This window comes from Physella acuta, unplaced genomic scaffold, assembly GCF_028476545.2.
Source record: "Physella acuta isolate Inbredline_101_S28 unplaced genomic scaffold, ASM2847654v3 ptg000357l, whole genome shotgun sequence".
Taxonomy (NCBI): Eukaryota; Metazoa; Mollusca; class Gastropoda; family Physidae; genus Physella; species Physella acuta.
Window position 1 is genome coordinate 668,796 of NW_026731876.1, and position 25,625 is coordinate 694,420.

At 40.3% G+C, this 25,625-nt stretch overlaps 1 protein-coding gene across 1 annotated transcript; it reads left to right on the forward strand.

Moving 5' to 3' along the window:
- Positions 1 to 9,885: 9,885 nt before the first annotated feature.
- Positions 9,886 to 25,302, forward strand: LOC131941342 (endothelin-converting enzyme 1). Its single transcript, XM_059300567.1, has 14 exons — positions 9,886 to 10,165; positions 15,864 to 16,058; positions 17,097 to 17,225; positions 17,345 to 17,518; positions 18,023 to 18,190; positions 18,619 to 18,708; positions 18,829 to 18,956; positions 19,395 to 19,617; positions 19,762 to 20,042; positions 20,801 to 20,911; positions 21,305 to 21,497; positions 22,044 to 22,199; positions 22,637 to 22,713; positions 23,288 to 25,302. Exons 1-14 carry the CDS (start codon positions 9,971 to 9,973, stop codon positions 23,385 to 23,387), a joined length of 2,220 nt encoding a protein of 739 aa, XP_059156550.1. The 5' UTR covers positions 9,886 to 9,970; the 3' UTR covers positions 23,388 to 25,302.
- Positions 25,303 to 25,625: the final 323 nt, after the last annotated feature.

Here is a 25,625-nt window from a genome sequence, read left to right on the forward strand (position 1 = left end):
TATCTCATACAAAATACCTCAGACAAAATATCTCAGACAAAATATCTCAGACAAAATATCTCAGACAAAATATCTCAGACAAAATATCTCAGACAAAATATCTCAGACAAAATATCTCAGACATGATTTCAGTCGAGTGCCATAGGGCTTTTATTTCCTTTGTTTTTTTTTTACGGTCAAGGCCACGATGCTGCTACACTCAAAGGTCAGAGGTCATCATCATCTGTGGGTTCACTGTTTGTTGGTGCTAAAGCACTAGCAAGATGAAATTACGGGACTTATTCTCCACTATTTGGCACCGAGTGGATGATTGTGTGTGGGTGATTGTGTAAGGGATTGTGTGTAGTGATTGTCTGTAGAGGATTGTGTATCTGAAGGTATATTTGCTAACTGTATCCGGTGAAATGTCAATAATTGTTTTATTATTTAACATCTATCAATGGAACTATTTAGTGCGGATGTATCATATGTATTATATAATAAATGGAAGATGGCGTGTGTGTAGCAATGATGACCACGCAGCCATGAAGACCAGTCGCCCATTTTATACCGGTCGAGACGTTATTGTTTGATTGTGTCGCGATAACATTTACACTATTGTTTGATTTACATTTACTCTCCTTTGTTTATTACTGCATCACTCCATTCATATATTAAACCTCTATTGTTACACTCCTCCATTGAGTTGGATAACTAGTAACTTACTGTCAGTAATAGAAATATAGTAAAACAATGTTAAGGGAGTCTCGTCCAAGGAGACACACCCTAAACAAACACAAAAGTTTGGGCTACATGTGAGTACCGTGTGTACAACTTCTACAATACAACGTCCACACCACACTACAACGTCCACACCACTCTACAACTTCCACACCACTCTACAACTTCCCTTCTACAACTTACACACTACTCCACAACTTCCACACTATTCTACAACTTCCACACTACTATACAACAGAAGTAATTGAACAATAAATCCATTACTTAATCGATACTAGGACGCTGTGATGAACTGACTGAACTCGCAAAATAAAAGTATCGATACACAATGATGTCAACACAAACATGGTACTGATGCTTTAGACAAAATAGTATCGATACTACACAACATCCGACTATTGGTTCACTAATACTAAGGTTGTCCTTAAGTGGTCGGTATTCGGAGATTAATGAGTGACGGATCGAAGAATAACAGGAAGCGATTAGTGCGGACCAAGACAGGAATAAGATCTCAGCCTGGTTTAATGCTGATTGGTTGGGGGATCGGCTTGACCTTGACCTTCCCACTGGGGAATTCTCTGTACCTTTGTCTGGCCACTGGGGAGATGTTGGGGATGGGGAGATATTTGGGATGGTGAGATATTTGGGATGGTGAGATATTTGGGATGGTGAGATATTTGGGATGGGGAGATATTTGGGATGGTGAGATATTTGGGATGGTGAGATATTTGGGATGGTGAGATATTTGGGATGGTGAGATATTTGGGATGGGGAGATATTTGGGATGGTGAGATATTTGGGATGGTGAGATATTTGGGATGGTGAGATATTTGGGATGGGGAGATATTTGGGATCGTGAGATATTTGGGATGGGGAGATATTTGGGATGGTGAGATATTTGGGATGGTGAGATATTTGGGATGGTGAGATATTTGGGATGGTGAGATATTTGGGATGGGGAGATATTTGGGATGGGGAGATATTTGGGATGGGGAGATATTTGGGATGGTGAGATATTGGGGATAGTGAGATATTTGGGATGGTGAGATATTTGGGATGGTGAGATATTTGGGATGGTGAGATATTGGGGATGGGGAGATATTTGGGATGGTGAGATATTTGGGATGGGGAGATATTTGGGATGGTGAGATATTTGGGATGGGGAGATATTTGGGATTGGGAGATTTGGGTAGTAGCCAAGCAGAATATGGGAGCAAATGAGAGAGATGAAGGCTTGATGTCTGGGATGGATGATGAATGGTTGGACGTGTGTGGGGGGGGGGGGGGGGACTTCGAGACGTATAGATTTCCCCAAACAAGATCATCTCACTGAATCAGTGGTTGGAGTATCACGTGACCTCATTAGACGGGTCGGCCATTAAGTTATCCAGTCAGAATTAAGTCATCCAGTCAGAATTAAGTCATCCAGTCAGAATTAAGTCATCCAGTCAGAATTAAGTCATCCAGTCATAATTAAGTCATCCAGTCAGAATTAAGTCATCCAGTCAGAATTAAGTCATTCAGTCAGAATTAAGTCATCCAGTCAGACTTTAAAAGATGTAGGCGTGGGTTATTAAATTATATCAGACGTGTGTCAGCATGACCTTGAACATGCAGATACCTAGGGGGGTCAAAAGCAAGACATAGAGAGGTCACTGCCAGTACCTAGACTGTTCATGCCACGCACACCTACCACACCCACACTCCCACCACTCCCACCAATCCCCCCTACCCCCCCCCCCCACCCCCCACCCCCCCCCCCCTCCCAACGTACAGAGATAGCTGACTTCCAAAGTTGTTACAAATGTTATTTGGTTCAGTTGACAAGATAGTGTAATCGTCATTTAAACTTGCTAGTATCGATGTTGTACAAAGACAACCTTCAAACGATTTTCAAGAAACCGAACTGGGGCCCCCCTGTACAACTAACTCTGATGGGCTTTAACTTAAACAGTGGGCCCCCCGTGCACAGAGATTCTTAAAGGCATCTCTTTTATACTTTTATCAGTGTCCTCCCCCCTCCCGAAATTATCTAGTTCCCCCCCCCCCCACCCCCGGAGAAAAAAGTCTGCAAGAAACACTACCTGTGCACTTAGCTATGATTGGCTTTAGCTGGAAACAGTGGGCCCTCTGTCCACCCAGCTTTAGCTGGAATCATTGGTTCCCCTTGATCCATCCCCTCCCCCCCCCATTTCCTCTCACTAGCATTGTATTTTTTAAATGAACCCAGTGTTGACCACCTTGATTTCCCCCACAGTAAATAGACATCAATAAGGGGAAATAACTGAGTAAATACTGAGCTTCAACATTTTTCACAGTTATCCCCCATTTTTGTGCAGCTGTTAATTACGGTTAGCACCACGCAAACAAGCGCTAGTTGAGTGGTGCTAGCACGGGTGTAGGACTATAAGCTGCATCCAAAAGACCGACAAGACAAAAGGCCGACACTAACAAATGACCAACATGGAAAAAAGCCGACATCCAAAAGGCAGACAAGACAAGAGGCCGACACGAACAAAAGGCCTAACCCAAAAGGCCGACATACAAAAGGCCTACTGGACATACGGCCGACAGTCTATACATGAAGTCAATCAATCATCAGATCTCACAAGCACTAAATAAAGTTTTTAGTATTTTGGACTAGTTCGTCTTGGCAGCATCACAAATTTAAATTCAGGAAATCACTGTCACAAAAGGCGCTCTGTTTCTACATTAAAAACCCAGTCCCATTTTCTACATTAAAAAACCCACTCCCACAGTAGCCAATCCCTCCCTTCAGTCAAACTCCTAATTTCCATCACCTACAACCCCAACAAAAATCTCATCAACAAACAACACCCAACAAACGACCAACAAACAACTCACAACATCCAACAACCAATCCCCATTAGACCTACACAAACTCCCGACCAGATTGTGTCGACCAAATCTTTACATTTCAGCTGACACGGGAAGGGGAGGGGGGTGTAAGTTGTAATTAACAGATGTAAGACAGGGTCAAGGGGTCGGATCACGTGAGTGGACCAGGGACCACAACCAGCCCACCAAACAAGACACCACAACCAGCCCACCAAACAAGACACCACAACCAGCCCACCAAACAACGACGACACCACAACCATCCCACCAAACAACGACGACACCACTTCCATTAGACAAGAGTATTAAGTTAATAAAAAAAAATAGTTGAACCCATTAAGTGCGGCTGGCTTTGTAAGTGTGTACAGCTCTTAAGATCCTTGTCAAACCGGAAACTCTTTGTTCTGTCGTCTTCTGCCGTCAGTCGTAGTGACGTCATCAGCAGAGGGTGCGTTGTCGTACGTGTGGTTTTAAACGTGTGTACATGTGGACTTGATTTAACATGTGTACATGTGGGCTTGACTACCTGACCATACATTGGCCACTGGGCTTGTAGAGCATTTCTATCACCAGGCTGGCACAAGTCAAGACAGGAGAAGTAGAGTCAACCTAGATACATGACTTGTGGAGTGGGGGGGGGGCACGGAGAGTCAGCTAGGGTGAGAGATCAGGAGAGAGAACTGGAGAGAGATGTAAGGAGAGAGAACTGGAGAGAGATGTAAGGAGAGAGAACTGGAGAGAGATGTAAGGAGAGAGAACTGGAGAGAGATGTAAGGAGAGAGAACTGGAGAGAGATGTAAGAAGAGAGAACTGGAGATGTAAGGAGAGAGAACTGGAGAGAGAACTGGAGAGAGATGTAAGGAGAGAGAACTGGAGAGAGATGTAAGGAGAGAGAACTGGAGAGAGATTTAAGGAGAGAGAACTGGAGAGAGATGTAAGGAGAGAGAACTGGAGAGAGATGTAAGGAGAGAGAACTGGAGAGAGATGTAAGGAGAGAGAACTGGAGAGAGAACTGGAGATAGATGCCACATGGACACAACACTTGATAATACTGATGATGATTGTTGTGATAATGAAGATGATGATGACGACGGTGCTGGTGATGATAATCATGTTGGTGATGATGGTTATGACAATGTTTATTGTATAACGTGTTTTTGACACATTTATACAAAACACAAACTTCACAAACGCTGTTCTATTCAAAAACTTTTTTCAGGCTATCTAAGGTCATTATTCCAGAGCAACAACTTCATCTTCCTTTAGAGCAACATCAATTTCTATGAACCTTGCTTCACGGGAAGAAAAAAATACTTTGCGTACAACCTAGAGCGCAAACAGCTATGTGAATGGTCCTTATAAAAAAAAGGGGCGTGCCCCATGAGATAAACTTCCGGTTGGAAGAGAGCCATGTGGCTCATGTTGTGAGTCAGATAAATATACAGATCATCAGACGGATGGCGTAACGGGGTGCGGCAAGGGGGAGAACAATTAGGAAAGACAACTCTGGGCGTGGGAAAATTTTCTTTCGTCTCTCTACATCAGGGGTTCCCAAACTTTTTCGAATGGCGACCCCCTTTTATAGTCTGTCTCTACATCAGGGGTTTCCAAACTTTTTCGAGTGGCGACCCCCTTTTATAGTCTGTCTCTACATCAAAGGTTCCCAAACGTTTTGGTGTGGCGACGTTTTTTTTCCGCCCCCCCCCCCCCCCCGAACGAAATGAAATGTAATTTATATAGAAAATATATACTTTTAACAGTGTCCGCCCCCCCCCCCCGAAGAAAGTCTACCGCCCCCCCCCCCCCCGAAAATTTCAACTCCCCCCCCCCCCCCTCCGGAGAAAAAAGTCTGGAAGAAACACTGATTGAAGAAGCGTTGAAAATTCTCTCTTGCAAAGATATGTACAGAAAAGGAACTAAAACTCAAAAGGCAATCAAAGTCACGTTTGGGTATGGATGGTGTATACTACACCAACATTGTGTGAGCAGTTTTTCATTAAATATTTTACGTGACGCGGAATCATCCTGCAAATCCAAGAATTCATCTTGTAATTCATCGGGAATGCTGGCAACATCAAGGGAAGCAGAGAATGGTTTACGTGTCAATGCAGATTCTTCTTCTTTCAGATCAGGGAAATAACACCGCAGTTCGTTTTTACAAGATTTTAAAACGTTTGTTTGTTTGTTTGTGAGTTTGTGGCAAATCTTGTAACTCAATTTTGACACATTTCCACTTCCATGAGAATATAAGTCTAAAAATTTTTAATTGAACTAGATGTTTAATTAGTCATTAAAAATCAACTGAACTGTTTCGAAACTAAGGGGAGATAACACAATTAAATCACTCCATATATTACTATATTCAATAACAGAAGGGGAGTTAAATAGCTAGACGCGATTGCCTTAACAGTCTGGTGAGCTGTGGTTCACGAGAATATTTACAATTGTAGAGACGGTCGATTTAGTGAAGGCTGTTAGGGGGAGATAATAAAGTTTTTAATAATCTGAAACTAGGGGAGGTAATAAGATCTACTTGATCTGGTTGCTGTCGTCTGTAAACTGTCGTCACAATGGCTGCTTTTCCGGGGGGGGGGGGGATAATTATCTTTCACGAGTTACTGATAGTGTTTTGAAGCAAATATTTTTAGTTGCAGCATGGGAGATATAGATTATTATAGATTATGAATTACTGAAAAGTAGAAAATCAATATAAAAAACCTTTCTAATAGGAAGCTTTTAAATGCACTGAAAATAAGAACATTAAAACTGATTTGCTTTCTTTTATGAGATCTTTCACGTATTTTAGCAACCAAAGCTTTTATGAAAAAAAGCAAATTTTCAGTGCATTTAAAAAAGCGTGCTAAATGTTTTTTATATTTGTTATATTAAGAGATTCAAGATGCCCAGAAGTCTTTTTATTTATCTCACAGATTCATCTACCACACTGCCGAGTTCCTCAGCAGAGGCGTAGCGACCCTTCCAGGCGCCCGGGGACAAACTTTCAATTTGGCGCCCCCCTCGGGAGCAAATTTGATTTGCACCCCCCCCCCCCCTCAAACTTTCGATATGCACCCCCCCCCCTCAAACTTTTGATTTGCACCCCCCTCAAACTGTTTATAATGCAAAAATGCAGCTAAAATTACATTTTAATTTGTTTATACAACCCATTTTGGCGCCCCCTAAGGTCGGCGCCCGGGGACATATGTACCCCCCTGCCCCCCCCTCCCCCCATCGCTACACCTCTGTTCCTCAGACATGGAAATTTCCAAGATTTATTTTTCTTTGCAGCTTTGATAAAAAAAAGAGATAATATTCGTTTGTTTTCCCTGAAGCTTCAGGTTAAGCCTATTTTGTGTTTGAATATATCTGCTAGGTAGGCTACACTGTTCAACCACTTCTTAAAGTATATCAAAAGGTCTTTGCTAGGTATGCTAGACTGTCCAACCACTTCTTAAAGTATATCAAAAGGTCTTTGCTAGGTATGCTATACTGTCCAACCACTTCTTAAAGTATATCAAAACGTCTTTGCTAGGTATGCTACACTGTCCAACCACTTCTTAAAGTATATCAAAACGTCTTTGCTAGGTATGCTACACTGTCCAACCACTTCTTAAAGTATATCAAAAGGTCTTTGCTAGGTATGCTAGACTGTCCAACCACTTCTTAAAGTATATCAAAAGGTCTTTGCTAGGTATGCTACACTGTCCAACCACTTCTTAAAGTATATCAAAACGTCTTTGCTAGGTATGCTACACTGTCCAACCACTTCTTAAAGTATATCAAAACGTCTTTGCTAGGTATGCTACACTGTCCAACCACTTCTTAAAGTATATCAAAAGGTCTTGTTTCCATTGCACTCCAAAGAACTTGTTTACATCTTTCAGTTCAAAAACACGATTCACATTTCCTTTTGACAGCCATATGATGCTTGGACTAATGCCGTGTTTCCTTAGTGAAAACTTCCTGTTCGATCAAGTCTCTGATGTGTGCAACTAGCTTCATGCCGACGAAAGAACTCCATATCTTTTTTGGTGTGTTTCGAATGACTCGTCTCAAAATGAATTTTTTTTTTGGTTTAGTCTACCAAAGTCCAAGTCGCTTCAAGTCAAGATTTATGCTCTAAGTCAAGATTTGAACTCCAAGTCAAGATTTGATGTCCAAGTCAAGATTTGATGTCCAAGTCAAGATTTGAAGTCCAAGTCAAGATTTGAAGTCCAAGTCAAGATTTGAAGTCCAAGTCAAGATTTGACCTGCAGTCCATCATGTGTACATAAACCTCATGTTGTCAGCATGCCCAAGCTTCATCTGATCTATGGCATGCCCCCCCCCATCCCCCGGGTTAATTCCCCCCACCCCCCCCCCCCCCACGGGACGAGATAAGTGCGAGTAATATCAACAAACCTTGACGATGTTGAGCACTGATTGTGTCACGTATGAGTGTGTTGATAATCAGATGTTCCACGAACACGTGACCCAATTAGCGGGAGGTATTAATCAAAAGGAAGCGTATCTAACGCCAAACAAACATTTTCACCATCCAATTTAATTAAGATTCATTAAGCTTGATTTTGCTAATTTTTCTTAACATCAGACGTTTCAACCCTACCTTAACTTGACCTAAATAACTTTAAAGAAAATGTTATTTTATTTTTAGTTTTCGAAGAAGGGCGATAACTTAGAGCATAAACTTTTGACGAAAAATTGTATTTAGAATACCCGCATGGTAAAAAGTATATATGCTGCTAATTCACAAAATAAATCTTAAACCCATCCGTATTTAAACTTTATCACTCGACGTGTAAATTACTCTTACAATTAGGCCTATATAAAACTCCGTCAATTCTCTTTCATTCTAAATCACGACACTTGAATGTATTTTTCTCGAATCGCAAATGTTGATTGTTAAGTTGGGTTATGGTTACACTTAATCTATCTGTATGTAATGTTTGGTATTCGCAAATTCGGTATGGGTTTTAAGTTTAAGTTTGTCTGCAGGTTACTGTTAAAGATTCGCATTACGTTAAAATTATGGATTAGGAAAGGAAACATTCATATATATATATATATATATATATATATATATATATATATATATATATATATATATATATATATATATATATATATATATATATATATATATATACGAAACAACGAGAGAAAAAACCGACATTATGACATTATGATTTCATAATTACCGGATGCTGTTTATTTTAACCGTGAGGGTATTTTTAGAAACCTTCTCGTACAAAAGGGCATTTATAAAGCGAGTGATGTTTACACAGTGCCTCGTTGGTGTGTAACACACTGACGTGTAGAACAGAATATGGTAGAACAAAGCATTGCGCACTAAGTGAACAGCAAACACTATGTTTATAATAGTGCGGAATATTAGTACTTTATAAATTCATATGCGTTTTTTGAGAAATTGGGAATAGCGAAAAGTACTTCTTCCGGTAAATGGAAAATACTCAAAATTTGACAGAAGATGTTTTACTTATATATGTGAAATTTAGTCTGAGACAGTACTCAAGTTATAGGCTTTTGGAAAGTAAAATAAGTTCCACTTTCGGTGACTGGAAATTGCTAAAAAGTTAATACAGAACTATAAATTTGATGTTATACTTATATATGAAATATCACACACACACACACACGCACGCCAATCCCTGTTTACCTAAATAGAGAATTGTATCGATAATAGTTTCAAGTATAATTCAGGTATTTTCTATTTCCCTAATTTCTGCTGTTAAAATGCCACATGTTATGGCTCTGTCTTAAAAAATCGAAATTTCGTAAGAATTTTTTTTTCTTTTCAATTTTTTTGATTTCCAGAGTTTTCTCTCAATTTTGTCGGGAAATTTTGCAAAACTCCTAATACTGTAGGACTTCCAGCCACTAACCCTCCACTAACCAGCCACTAACCCTCCACTAACCAGCCACTAACCAGCCACTAACCCTCCACTAACCAGCTATTAACCCTCCACTAACCCTCCACTAACCCTCCACTAACCCTCCACTAACCTTCCACTAACCAGCCACTAACCCTCAAATAACCAGCCACTCAACCAGCCACTAACCAGCTACTAACTCTCCACTAACCAGCCACTAACCAGCCACTAACTCTCCACTAACCAGCCACTTACCCTCCACTAACCAGCCACTAACCCAAAAATGTAACCCCGCTAACCTCCCCCCCCCCCCACCAGTCCAGTGTGAGCAACCCACACCCGCCCCACTTACAGGCTGGCCTAGTGTAGCCTAGATCTCAGGCCAGCGGCGTGCAGCGAGCACTTGACGCTTACCTTCCGCCTAGAGCGGGTCGTCACTGGATGGCACTCACGGACAGTAACCTCGTCTAGTCAGACGTTGGAGTGAGTACCTCTCGGACATGGTTAAAGGCAGCTTATCGCTGGTTGAGGACGGCACGAAAAGCACGTGCATGGGTGGATCCTGCGCACTGAAGGTCCTGGCCATCGTGCTCGGGGTGGTCGTTATCGCCCTCGTCATCGCCCTCGTCGTTGTCGGGGTCCGCCTCGGTGGGCAGACGTCAGATGGCGTCGCCAGGAGTAAGGACGGGCGGCAGGTAAGGTCATTGGTTGATAGACCTGTGAGTAAGGTCATTAGTTGATAGACCTATGTTAGGTCATTGGTTGATACACCTGTGTAAGGTCATTGGTTGATACACCTGTGTAAGGTCATTGGTTGATAGACCTGTAGATTAGGTCATTGGTTGATAGACCTGTGTTAGGTCATTGGTTGATAGACCTATGTTAGGTCATTGGTTGATAGACCTGTTTTAGGTCATTGGTTGATAGACCTGTAGATTAGGTCATTGGTTGATAGACCTATGTTAGGTCATTGGTTGATAGACCTATGTTAGGTCATTGGTTGATAGACCTGTAGATTAGGTCATTGTTTGATAGACCTATGTTAGGTCATTGGTTGATACACCTGTGAGTTAGGTCATTGGTTGATAGACCTATGTTAGGTCATTGGTTGATACACCTGTGAGTTAGGTCATTGGTTGATAGACCTATGTTAGGTCATTGGTTGATAGACCTGTAGATTAGGTCATTGGTTGATAGACCTATGTTAGGTCATTGGTTGATAGACCTGTAGATTAGGTCATTGGTTGATAGACCTATAGATTAGGTCATTGGTTGATAGACCTGTCTTAGGTCATTAGTTGATAGACCTGTGTTATGTCATTGGTTGATAGACCTGTAGATTAGGTCATTAGTTGATAGACTGGTAAATTAGGTCATTAGATGATAGACCTGTAGATAAGGTCATAAGTTGATAGACCTGTAGATTAGGTCATTAGTTGATAGACCTGTGTTAGGTCATAAGTTGATAGACCTGTAGATTAGGTCATTAGTTGATAGACCTGTAGATTAGGTCATAAGTTGATAGACCTGTAGATTAGGTCATTAGTTGATAGACCTGTAGATTAGGTCATTAGTTGATAGACTTGTAGATTAGGTCATAAGTTGATAGACCTGTGGATTAGGTCATAAGTTGATAGACCTATAGATTAGGTCATAAGTTAATAGACCTGTGGATTAGGTCATAAGTTGATAGACCTATAGATTAGGTCATTAGTTGATAGACCTGTAGATTAGGTCATTAGTTGATAGACCTGTAGATTAGGTCATTAGTTGATAGACCTGTAGATTAGGTCATTAGTTGATAGACCTGTAGATTAGGTCATAAGTTGATAGACCTGTAGATTAGGTCATAAGTTGATAGACCTGTAGATTAGGTCATAAGTTGATAGACCTGTAGATTAGGTCATTAGTTGATAGACCTGTAGATTAGGTCATAAGTTGATAGACCTGTGGATTAGGTCATAAGTTGATAGACCTATAGATTAGGTCATTAGTTGATAGACCTGTAGATTAGGTCATTAGTTGATAGACCTGTAGATTAGGTCATAAGTTGATAGACCTGTAGATTAGGTCATAAGTTGATAGACCTGTAGATTAGGTCATAAGTTGATAGACCTGTAGATTAGGTCATTAGTTGATAGACCTGTAGATTAGGTCATTAGTTGATAGACCTGTAGATTAGGTCGCAGGTAATTGGTTGTTTCAGTTGGTGGGTAGGCCATAACTAGCAGGGCTTGGGGTTGCAATTTTTTCCACTTGTCTGTGTGTATGTCTGTATGTATGTCTGTGTATGTGTCTGTGTGTATGTGTTTGTATGTGTCTGTGTGTATGTCTGTATGTATGTCTGTGTATGTGTCTGTGTGTATGTGTTTGTGAACATAATAACTTGATCACCGCTTCAGTGGGTATTTACAACATTTCCTATACAAGTGTTATATAGAATTCGTAATTTCCTGTCAATTTTGAGAGATTTCCGTTAACCGGAAGTCGTAGTTACTCTGCTTCCGGTTTCTCAAAAGTCAATAAGTGGAGCACCTATTTAGGTGAATGAAATTTCACAAATCGGTAACACAATGGTTACTATCAACTTTTGAGAGATTTCCGGTAAACGGAAGTGGTTCTTCACTCTATTTTTGTGTGAACACGAAAACTTGAGTACTGTTTAAGATCGAAAGTATTACTTTACGCTATTTCCGATTTCTCAAAAAACGCATGTGAATTTCTAAAGTACTATTAATATTCTGCTCTATTATCTACATATTGTTTGGCGATCACTTGGTGCGCAATTCTTTTTTCTACGAGATTCTATTATATTTTAAAAGTTCAAGTAATTAAAAATGGATTAAAAATCATGTCCATATCCCGAGTTGCCATCCCCGTAGTGTTATATAAGAATATTCGAGAATATTTAGAGGAGATCACTCCCGGTTTTTTGTGTGTATATCATGAAGGTATACATATATTGTGGTCTGTGTGACGTCACCCGTGGTATTGCAGGGTGCAGCTATAATTAAACATTGCCCAAACCCATTTCTCTCCGCCCTCCAAATACCAAATTACAAACGGCGTCAACATTCTCCACAAGTTATCCACCCCTTCCCTCCCCTACCACCCACCCACATCCACCCACCCCCCCCTATCGTAGAACTCCGGCCATTCAGCGAATACGTTATTATTATGTAGGTCAATTCACAAGCCCAGTAATTGGGACGACCTTCTCTGTAGCGCCACTCCCTACCCTTCGCTTTTATCAACATCACAAGAAGTATATATATATATATATATATGTATATATATATATATATATATATATATATATATATATATATATATATATATATATATATATATATATATATATATATATACACCATTTATCCATATTTAACCTTAGTCGTAGCCCCTAGCCCTTAGCCCTTGACCCCTAACCCCTAACCATAACCACTAACACTTAACCACTAAACTCAAACCCTAACCCTAATAACCCCTAACTCTAACCCTTAACCATAACTAAGATATAAAGCGTTTGAACTTATAGCATTAATTCCATGGGCACTATAAGCTAAACAAACAAAACTATTTCTAATCGTTCCTGAACCCAAAACCTACTTGTAAGCTGCTATACTCTCGATTCTGCTAGCCAGCGCTTGGAACAATCTTTTAAAAAAGCAACATACTAGGCGACCAAGTCTTCAGTTGGAAAATGGTATGTCAACTGCACTGCACAGCACAAATCTAGTTCCCACCACGCCCACCCCTTCTTTATAATATCAAATTGAGAAAAGGGGGAGGGGGTTAAACGGAAGCCGAGTTTTGTGTATGTTTCAAGGGTGTGGATGGGCGAGGTTATCTTCTTGGTAACTTTGTCACATAAAGTATAACAATTGCATACTACTTGAACTGTTTTATTCAGCTTTTACTTACATTTTAAATGACAGTTATCTGACAGCTCGCAGATGTGAAAACAAAACTCACCTCACTCACACGACTGATGAGTGATTTTTTTAATACTGAATGGTGTAATCTATACAATATTTTTTATTGCGAATAAAACATCTAATTTGATTGAAACAATTAGCTATTATTGCGCTGTCTTGGCAGAGAAATTTTTATTTTAAAATATCAAAATTCCTGAATCGGAAGTGGATCGAATTTCAATTATAATATTTGACAGAAAATCCACTCAAACACAAACAGACAAACAGACAAACAGTCATACAGTCACATGAACAGGATGGCAAATAGAGAAAGACAAACAGACGAACAGACGAACAGACAAACTTAAACACAGAAAAATATACCAATAAACAGGCAAACAAAGACTGACAGACGGACACAGAGACAAATGGGTGGATGGACAGAAGAAAAGATAGATGGAGAGACAGACGGACGGACAGGCAGAGAGACACACACTCTGACGTCGGTAAAGGCTAACAATAACAGTCTTAATTAGTTAAATATCAGAAACGTCAATTAAAATAAATATCACGGTGTTTTTTTAAGACATTTTTTTTAATTGAATGCTAATTAATTTTTCAAATAATACTGAACCTAATTAACTTTATTTACTCGGATTCTAAATGCAAATCTATAGAAAGCTAAAAATAAATAAATAAATAATTCTTTTCTTCTGATATGACTGACAACGATATTCCTATTATAAACTAGTGATAACAGCCGACGCGGATTTAAATTGTGGTCCCCCCCCCCCCCCCCAGTACACTCTCATATGTTGATACGCGAGCTCTTCTATTGTTAACGTCATCCAAATAAGCTCCCGCCTTAACAGATGTGGGTCAGCACTACAGCTAGAACAATAGCAACTCACGTGTGGGGGGGGGGGGGGGAGTGCTCCATAGTCAGGCATTAAGGCAACGTGTTTGATTGGGGCGACAATTTGTAGCAAAAGTTTGTAGCAACATTTGTAGCAGCATTTGTAGCAAAATTTGTAGCAACATTTTGTAGCAACATTTTGTAGGGACATTCTGTAGAACAATTTGCTGCAACAATTTGTTGCAACATTTGTAGCGACTTTTTGTAGCGACATTTTGTAGAGGCATTCTGTACAACAATTTGTTGCAACATTTTGTAGCAACATTTGTAGCAACAGTTGTAGCAACATTTGTAGCAGCATTTGTAGCGACCTATTGTAGCAACATTTTGTAGCAACATTTTGTAGCAACATTTTGTAGCAACATTTTGTAGCAACATTTGTAGCAACATTTTGTAGTAACATTTGTAGCAGCATTTGTAGCGACCTATTGTAGCAACATTTTGTAGGGACTTTTGTAGCAACATTTTGTAGCAACATTTGTATCATGCGATGCATATCTCACGGTAAATAGCCAATTTCTGACGTAAAAAATGACAGCTGCGTGTAGGTGCAACTGTCTAAACATGAGGTAATTGGAGGAAATTATCCCATGTAAGTGTACATTAAAACATCTAATTAAATAAAACACGACTTCATTAAAACATTCAGTCACTGGTAAAACAAATGTAAAAATAAAAAAACAAAATTTCGAAAAAACAAGGCCATTCCAGAGCAAAATTGGGACCCCATTAAAATCATTAAAATCGGAAGCACTGTGTCTAAAGAGCTACCTGTTCATTTTTTTCCGCGGCAGTTATCCGGATCAGTTTATAAACACAAGCGGCAACATAAACAGGTTTCTCTAGGTTGTATTTAGGAGGTTTAGTTTGAGGTTTTTAGCTGGCTATAGATGAAACCGTTAGTGTATCGGAAGAAAATTGTTATTTGAAGTAGAGTCGCTGAAAGTAAACAACGTTCAAGCAAGAAGTGATGACAGAGGATATTCACACTAGAGAGTAGCTGCTTTAAAAATCATTTCACGGGGAAGAACTCATATTTGGGCGATTTTTGTTTGGTAGGTTGAGTACAGTTTGGTAGGTTGAGTAAAGTTTGGTAGGTTGAGTGTGGCAGGTAGAGTAGAGTTCACGTGTTTCAGCGATCTCGAAATTTGAAGGGATAGCGTGGTCAACACTATGCCCAGCCGCCTTTCCGTTCCCCAGACAGCTGGATGCACTCTGGGAGGTTCTGTTGACAATAAGCCGGGATTCGAACTCGAATCGTATGCTTTACCTTAAGGCCACGGCGTCCTAAATGAAAAAAAAAGAAAGCTTGTGATTGAAACATTCAGGTTGACATTTTAGTTGTACGATTAAAAGTCATCTTAAAATTATCTTTTGTAAAACAAAATTTAGAGGCCCTTAAATTCGTGTTGCGAAGATTTGGCTTAATAAAACTACCTTGCACGAAAGGCACCGAAACAGTCGTATTGCTATGTCACATATCCGTGTCACGTATGTTGCTGTGTTTGAAGAATTCTCTAGCCCATAAACCTCACCGTTCCACTGACTTCTACCCCCCAGATCTGTATGACCCCCACATGTGTGGGGACCAGCGCCTACATCCTGGACAAGATGAACCAGAGCGTCGACCCCTGCCAGGACATGTATCTGTACGCCTGTGGGGGGTGGCTCCAAAAGTCACGGCGACCCCTAGACAAGAACAAGTGGGACACGGCCGACGAACTGGCTGCTAAAAATAACCAGATCTTCCAGGAGGTGACAAGAACTTTGTTGACTAGAACATTGTTGACTAGAACATTGTTGACTAGAACATTGTTGACTTGACTAGAACATTGTTGACTAGAACATTGTTGACTAGAATATTGTTGACTTGACTAGAACATTGTTGACTAGAACATTGTTGACTAGAACATTGTTGACTAGAACATTGTTGACTAGAACATTGTTGACTAGAACATTGTTGACTTGACTAGAACATTGTTGACTAGAACATTGTCGACTAGAATATTGTTGACTTGACTAGAACATTGTTGACTAGAACATTGTTGACTAGAATATTGTTGACTAGAACATTGTTGACTAGAATATTGTTGACTAGAATATTGTTCACTAGAACTTTGTTGACTAGAATATTGTTGACTAGAACATTGTTGACTAGAACTTTGTTGACTAGAACATTGTTGACTAGAATATTGTTGACTAGAACATTGTTGACTAGAATATTGTTGACTAGAATATTGTTCACTAGAACTTTGTTGACTAGAACATTGTTGACTAGAACATTGTTGACTAGAACTTTGTTGACTAGAACATTGTTGACTAGAACATTGACTATAACATTGTTGACTAGAACATTGTTGACTAGAACATTGTTGACTAGAACATTGTTGACTTGACTAGAACATTGTTGACTAGAACATTGTTGACTAGAACATTGTTGACTAGAACATTGTTTGCTAGAACATTGTTGACTAGAACATTGTTGACTAGAACATTGTTGACGAGAACATTGTTCACTAGAACATTGTTGACTAGAACATTGTTGACTAGAACATCGTCTTTCTTCTGCTGAAGGTTATTCGCCAAACAATGGATGAAAACATTCAAAGTTAATTTTAAGATAAACTTCACAAAATAGATTTTATCACAAAAATATTTTCAAAGGCCAACAGTATTTAGCTGTTAGGTCGGAACGTGGTAATCAAACAACAATCATCGTGCCATTCTGTGCTTGTAAGCTTGTGGATATCGACTGAATACGACCATAAACGATGAAAATATGTTTCTTTTAAGATTTTAGAGTCTCCTGGGGTGGACCTTCAGGGTCGAAGTTCAAGCGCCATTGCTAAGGTCAAGGCCTTGTACAGATCGTGTATGAATGAGTCGAACATAAAATCTCAAGGAGTCACTCGACTCTTGCAGGTGAGTCAAAGTATAACACTTGCTGGTCTTGCGTAGTTTTATATATATAATCGTAGACTATATTGTACAAATGTACTGCGTTGAACTGACCTGGTTCCTGTATCCCCCCCCCCCCCCAGATGATAGATCAGATGGGCTCCTGGACGGTGAGCACTACAGGGCTGACCAAGTGGGTCAACACGACCTGGAGCCTGGAGAACTCCCTGGTATACCTGCACCAGTACGACATCAACCCCCTCTTCAAGCTCAACGTCAAGAAAGATTTCGAGAACAGCACAAAACACGTCCTCTTTGTAGGTGGCGCATCTGTGTGTGGGGGGGGGGGGGGGTCTGATAGAAAGATTTACCCCACCCCTAACGATGCATCTGTTTGTAGTTAGAGCACCTGTTTGTGTGTGTGTGTGGGGGTCTGATAGAAAGATTTACCCCACCCCTAACGACGCCTCTGTTTGTAGTTAGAGCACCTGTTTGTGTGTGGCGGTCTGATAGAAACATTGGCCCCTGGTTCAGCTTCCCCACCCCCACCCCACAACTACGCCGTTGTTTGTAGGTAGAGCATCTGTTGGTGTTTGATGAAACATTACTCACTAGACGAAAGATTTTCTGTTTTCATGTCAACTTGATCGGATGAGGAAATCTGATTTTATATTGAAGATCGCACAGTTGTAATCGAATCTGATTTCCCCAGAAGATCCCACAGTTGTAATCGATTGTGATTTCCCTTAAAGACCCACAGTTGTAATCGAATGTGATGTATTTGATCCGACAGTTGTAATCGAATCTGATGTATTTGACAGCTGAGCCAGTCAGGCGTTTTGCTGACGTTCGCCATGTACAACAACTCTGCCTACTTCACGGCCCTACTGGACACCTATGTCCAGCTCGGCCAGCTGTTGGGTGGGACCCAGGCGCATGTCAGACGGAAGATGACGGAGGTGGCCGAGTTTGAGAAACGTCTAGCAGGAGTAAGTACTGTCAAGGACGATAGCACGCGGTATACACATCCGGTCTTATTCAAAGGGATAAGTTTTGCTATCATCCAATCATTTCACCATCTAATCGTATAACAATATAGTCATCTAATTGTGTCACCATCTAATTATGTCACCATCTAATCGTATAACAATATAGTCACGATACTATCTAATTATGTCACCATCTAATCATGTCACCATCTCTCTCCTTTTTACGACAAAAAAAAAAGAATTCTGTGTAATGTTTCGTAAAAACAAAATGAATACAAACATTGATTTAAACATTAAGGAGTATATAGATGTAAGAGAATATTTAAAAATTTTCGAATCCTTTATTAGTTCTACCAATTCAAGTGGCGTCGCTACATCCTACCACTACCACCTTCTATCCTCCACAACCTCCCCCCCCCTCTCCCCAGATTTTTGAAAAACCAGAAGACCTTATCAACCCTGCCAGTATGAACAACAAATTTTCAGTCAAAGAATTCCAGAATAAAATCGGCCAATGGGTAAGTTCTAGACGTTTTGGTTCGACATAATTTTTGTGGTACGTTATACCAGTGATGTTTCAGTTTGTTCTGGTACGTTCTATCTAAAGATGAATGTAAAACAAATTGTTCTGTCTACAGATGAACGTAAAAAACTACCTCAACAAAAGATTCGAACTCAGGACGTTCAAGGACGAAGACGAGCTGGTAGTGGCGACTAAATTTTATTTTGAAAAATTAAAATCTATAATTGATAGCACTGATAAAGAGTGAGTATAAAAGCGATATATATGTATATATATATATATATATATATATATATATATATATATATATATATATATATATATATATATATATATATATATATATATATATATATATATATATATATATATATATATATATATATATCCATATAAGCTAGTCAGAAGATTTTGTACTTTGTTAGATTTAGATTTTATTTTGGTACGCTGGAAATAAAATATAATGACAAAAAACATTTGATTTAGTGGTATTATTAAAAATATCTTAGTAGTTTATTTATGTCGAGTCTCATATAGACAAACTTAGCCCACTATTAAATGAGCTGTTAAAGCACTCTCCCCCACTGTTAAAGCACTCTCCCCCGCTGTTAAAGCACTCTCCCCCACTGTTAAAGCACTCTCCCCCACTGTGTACACGTATGTATGTGCTGTCCACGACAGAGTGCTAGCCAACTATATGGTGCTACAACTGGTCATCCACTCGGCCGACTACCTGCCCGACACTTTCTCCGAGGCCAGTCTGGGGCTGCAGCGTGCCATCTCGGGCGTGGGGGTACTCAGCCCCAGGCACGAGCGGTGCCTCCTCAAAACCCGAACCCACATGGGGTTCGCCCTCTCCTCGCTCTACGTCCAAGGTCACTTCCGTGCAGACAGCAAGGCCAAGGTCAGTGTAACCAATAAGCAGATCATTAATACATAACTTACACTCAAACACCTACATCGGCTTAATTAGTGCTAATTATAATTAACCTTATTAAAGTTGTATAGAAGAAGGTCATTAATTAAGTGAAGATTGTCGATGATCTAGGTCGTCTCGACCTTGGATGAGATCCAGAAACAGTTTGTGGCAAACCTTGATGACGTCACGTGGCTCGATGACGTCACGAGACAGCGGTTGGTTGAGAAAGGAAACGCCATCACGCAGAACGTAGGCTACCCAGACTGGATCCTAGACCCGGTGACCTTGGACGGGTACTACCAGGCTATTGAGGTCAAGGACGGGGAGTTTCTCTACAACTTTTTTAACGTGTCTTTCAGCGAGGTGGCGAAGGAGATGGAAAAATACGGCAAGCCTTACGACAGATCGGAGTAGGTCATTTCACGTTTGTTGATCGTGTGAAGGTCATTTCACGTCTGTTGATCGTGTGTAGGTCATTTTACGTTTGTTGATCGTGTGTAGGTCATTTCACGTTTGTTGATCGTGTGTAGGTCATTTTACGTTTGTTGATCGTGTGTAGGTCATTTCACATCTGTTTCTCACACCAAATGGTATGGTGTGGTTTTGCCACCACCAAATGGTGTGGTTGTATCACCACCAAATGATGTGGTTTTGCCACCACCAAATGGTGTGGTTGTATCACCACCAAATGATGTGGTTTTGCCACCACCAAATGGTGTGGTTGTATCACCACCACCAAATGGTGTGGTTTTGCCACCACCAAAAGGTGTGGTTTTGCCACCATCAAATGATGTGGTATTGCCACCATCAAATGATGTGGTATTGCCACCACCAAATGGTGTGGTTGTATCACCACAAAACGGTGTGGTTGTATCACCACCAAATGATGTGGTATTGCCACCACCAAATGGTGTGGTTGTATCACCACAAAACGGTGTGGTTGTATCACCACCAAATGATGTGGTTTTGCCACCACCAAATGGTGTGGTTGTATCACCACCAAATGATGTGGTTTTGCCACCATCAAATGATGTGGTATTGCCACCATCAAATGATGTGGTATTGCCACCACCAAATGGTGTGGTTGTATCACCACAAAACGGTGTGGTTGTATCACCACCAAATGATGTGGTTTTGCCACCACTCTACCCATGTGGTTATCCTGCAGGTGGCACAAGAGCCCGGATGAAGTCAACGCCTACTACGACATGTACAACAACCACATTGTGGTTCTGGCCGCCATCTTGCAGCCGCCATATTTCACGCTCAGCTACCCTCAGTGAGTGTCCTACATCCTGTTGTAGTGAGACCAGCTGTAGTGAGACCAACTTTAGTGAGACCACGACACAACTTTAGTGAGATCACGACACAACTTTAGTGAGACCAACATTAGTGAGACCAACATTAATGAGACCATGACACAACTTTAGTGAGACCATGACTTAACACAACTTTAGTGAGACCATGACACAACTTTAGTGAGACCATAACTTAACACAACTTTAGTGAGACCATGACACAACTTTAGTGAGACCAACTGTAGTGAGACCAACATTAGTGAGACCATGACACAACTTTAGTGAGACCTTGACACAACTTTAGTGAGACCATGATAGAAATGTAGTTAGACCATACATTTAGGTTGTAACAAATTGATTGTGAACTCGAACAGGTCTTTCATCTACGGCACCATCGGGATGGTGCTGGGTCATGAAATCACACACGGGTTCGACAGCACGGGTCGAAACTTTGACAAAGACGGTAACCTTGGCAACATTTGGACCGAGGCTTCTGCTCAAGGCTTTGGTCAAAACGCCAACTGCATGGTCGATCAGTACAGCAGCTACACTGTACAAGGCCAAAATGTGAGTAGGTGGACATCAGGGTAGGGTAAACTGACCAACTACAGTTGGCGTCATTTACTTACAGCTAATGACGTCATTTACTTAAAGCTAATGACGTCATTTACTTACAGCTAATGACGTCATTTACTTACAGCTAATGACGTCATTTACTTACAGCTAATGACGTCATTTACTTACAGCTAATGGCGTCATTTACTTACAGCTAATGGCGTCATTTACTTACAGCTAATGACGTCATTTACATACAGCTAATGACGTCATTTACAAACAGCTACTGACGTCATTTACATACAGCTAATGACGTCATTTACTTACAGCTAATGACGTCATTCCTTACAGCTAATGACGTCATTTACTTACAGCTAATGACGTCATTTACTTACAGCTAATGACGTCATTTACTTACAGCTAATGGCGTCATTTACTTACAGCTAATGACGTCATTTACTTACAGCTAATGGCGTCATTTACTTACAGCTAATGACGTCATTTACTTACAGCTAATGGCGTCATTTACTTACAGCTAATGGCGTCATTTACTTACAGCTGCGTGGTACCCTGAACCTCGGTGAGAACATCGCGGACAATGGCGGCCTTAAGTTCAGCTACATGGCCTACAAGACCGCGGTGACGTCACCTGAACAGGCCCTGCCAGGACTAGAACTGACAGATGACCAGCTGTTTTTTCTTGGCTTTAGTCAGGTGACTTTTTTTTAGTCAGGTGACTTTTTTAGTCAGGTGACTTTTTTTTAGTCAGGTGACTTTTTTTTAGTCAGGTGACTTTTTTTTTAGTCAGGTGACTTTTTTTTAGTCAGGTGACTTTTTTTTAGTCAGGTGACTTTTTTAGTCAGGTGACTTTTTTTTTAGTCAGGTGACTTTTTTAGTCAGGTGACTTTTTTTTAGTCAGGTGACTTTTTGTTTTAGTCAGGTGACTGTTTTTTAGTCAGGTGACTTTTTTTAGTCAGGTGACTTTTTATTTGGTCAGGTGACTTTTTTAGTCAGGTGACTTTTTTTTAGTCAGGTGACTTTTTTAGTCAGGTGACTTTTTTTTTGTTTAGTCGTTGCTGATGTTTCTCGCGTGGTAAACTGTATAGTAACCATAGAATGATTTGATCCTGTATTGTTGCCCTCTCCACCAGCTGTGGTGTGGTCACTACTCACCTGAATATGAGATCACTTCCATCCAGACCCAACGTCACACCCACAACCGTTACAGGTGAGTAATGACGTCACGTCCATCCAGACCCAACGTCACACCCACAACCGTTACAGGTGAGTAATGACGTCACGTCCATCAAGACCTTACGTCACACACACAACCGTTACAGGTGAGTAATGACGTCACGTCCATCCAGACCTTACGTCACACCCACAACCGTTACAGGTGAGTAGCGTCAGTCAGTGAAGGAACGCGTACAGACATTTCAAAAAAGTACAAAAACGTTTTAATATCAAGATTGTATGTAATAATGCACTAAAAGTATGTTTTCTTAAAATATGTAATACTACACTACTATTTAAATAACTAAAAAGATTGCATTGTCATTGGCTCTTAACCCACGTGCCAAGTTTGAAATGAATCGGTCAGTTAGAAGGTATCAAAATTTCGCTTGGCAGTTTCGATCTTTGACTACAGACAGAAAGACAGACAGACAGACGGACGGACAGACAGACAAACAGAGACCGACAGAGAGACGGACGGACGGACGGATAGACAGAGACAGACAGAGACAGACATAGACAGACAGACAGACAGACTCACACTCTCACACAAAAACCTGCCATTTCAGGGTGATTGGTACCGTGTCTAACAGCCAAGAGTTCTCCAGGGCCTTCAACTGCCCCAGCCACTCGCCCATGAACCCTGAGAAAAAATGCCAGGTGTGGTGACCCAGTTCCATCAGGAGCCAGGTGTGGTGACCCAGTTCCATCAGGACGTTGCCAGGTGTTTTTAGAGGAGTGTGGCCAGACTTTTTTTGTCGAGACCATCAACGATTCAACATTCCCTACTTAAAGGCTCTAACAAGTAAAACTATTCAACAAATCAAACTGTTAAATAACATCTTTCTTGATGCATAGAGAGTTGACTCTAACACACGCACAATAAACTGGACTCCCCTCTCCCCCACCCGAAGCAGCATAGATTGGTCAGGCCGTCTGTTCAGACAAGTGGCAGCGAACTCTGGCCACCTGGCCACAGAACAGCCAACTCTGGCCACAGAACAGCCAACTCTGGCCACCTGGCCACAGAACAGCCAACTCTGGCCACAGAACAGCCAACTCTGGCCACCTGGCCACAGAACAGCCAACTCTGGCCACAGAACAGCCAACTCTGGCCACAGAACAGCCAACTCTGGCCACAGAACAGCCAACTCTGGCCACAGAACAGCCAACTCTGGCCACCTGGCCACAGAACAGCCAACTCTGGCCACCTGGCCACAGAACAGCGACTTGTGGTACGGCTGGCCAATACATCATCAACGCTCGCTTCTCGTACGTCTGTAAATAGTTTGAATGTTTTATACGCACGTCGTTCAAATCCACCATTTGTTCTTGACCATCTAAAACGTGACCTACTCGTGTCACATTAGTGACACTCTATTTTTGTGGTTATTTCCCTTTAACCGATGCGATTTAATTTGTTATGTATTCATCATCTTAGTATTTACGATAATTGGCATTGTAAACAGATTAATTAATAGTAAAGCAATCTACTTCTGGAATAGTTGTCATACAAAGTGCGAATTTAAAATTTTGTAAACTTTCTTGACAAAATTGTATCATGGAAACTAGAAAGTTCAAAGATAAACAGATATTGAAAATAAATACAGTTCTAAATAAAAAGCTGTTTAAAATAATTTGGAGTTAGGACGAGACGTACGATTTAAGCCAAAAAAATATTAGTGACAAATTAGTGTCTCCATAAATTAAAAGTCGTTGTTGGAATATTTTCCTTTTGCTGAAACACAAATTTTGTTTAAACTTAAACACGACCCAACCTGTAGTGAAAAGGTAAATGTTTTCTTTCTTTATTTGTTAGATTTTATGCTGTCTTGTTCAGTTTCCAAAATATTCTTGTGATATTATCAAAACTGGATTATGTTAAAATAGTCTATTACTATGAGAAAATAATGTAGATTCTAAAAAAAAGCGGCTGCTCATGTTGCGGGTTAATTCCCTTTATATTGTCTACCCTGTAGGGTAGAGAAGATATAGTACGTTAATAAAATTAAACCATCATGCTTGTTGGCTATAATTTCTAGTGGGCATAGTGCTGACTACACCATCCCTTGTCGAGGTTCAAAAACATATGAAGTCTACTTCACCTGCCCAATGAATCACTAGGAATCTTGACTTCTGGAATAATCTAATTGGGCGAATGGATCTGTTGTGGATGTATGTTTGTGTGAATGGCTTATTATGACTTTTAAACGTAGATTGTGAAAGTCCGTATGTGTATATATGTATGTGTGTATATATATGTATGTGTGTGTGTAACTGACCAATATAATTAAACTTGATTGTGTGTTAGAAGGTGGATTCTAGTAACGTAACTCTCCTTTATATCCACTCTATCCCATATATCATCTATATACACAATGTCACTATATCCATGCTATCCACTATGTCCAATGTATCCATTCTACCCAAATACTCTGAGAAACTGGTGTCATAAATTAAATGTTTTGCACTAGTTGAATGTTATGTGTGGTTCTTATATCAGTTAAATCATTTGAAAAGTATTTGCTTGTATATTTGAACACCTATTTTATTACTTTGTATTTAATAAAATATACAAATGTTGGTGTATAAGATAAAGTTGAGGGTAGATAAGGACGTACTTTTTGACATCTTGCACTTGACATCTTGCATATAAAAATGATGTGTGTATCGGTGATGTAATAAAACACTCAGCTATTTCAAAGACCTCGTTGTTGTTTTTCATGTCATGTTTATCATTCAGATAATCACAAAATATCTGGCAATTTTCTGTGTGCCAAATAAGATGACTTTTTTTTAAATACCATAATACACAACCAAAAACACAAAATAAATTATCATTAATCGAAACTTGTAAAGGCCAGCACAAAAACTTGAAACCAGATGAAACTAAATCAAGTTGCTGTA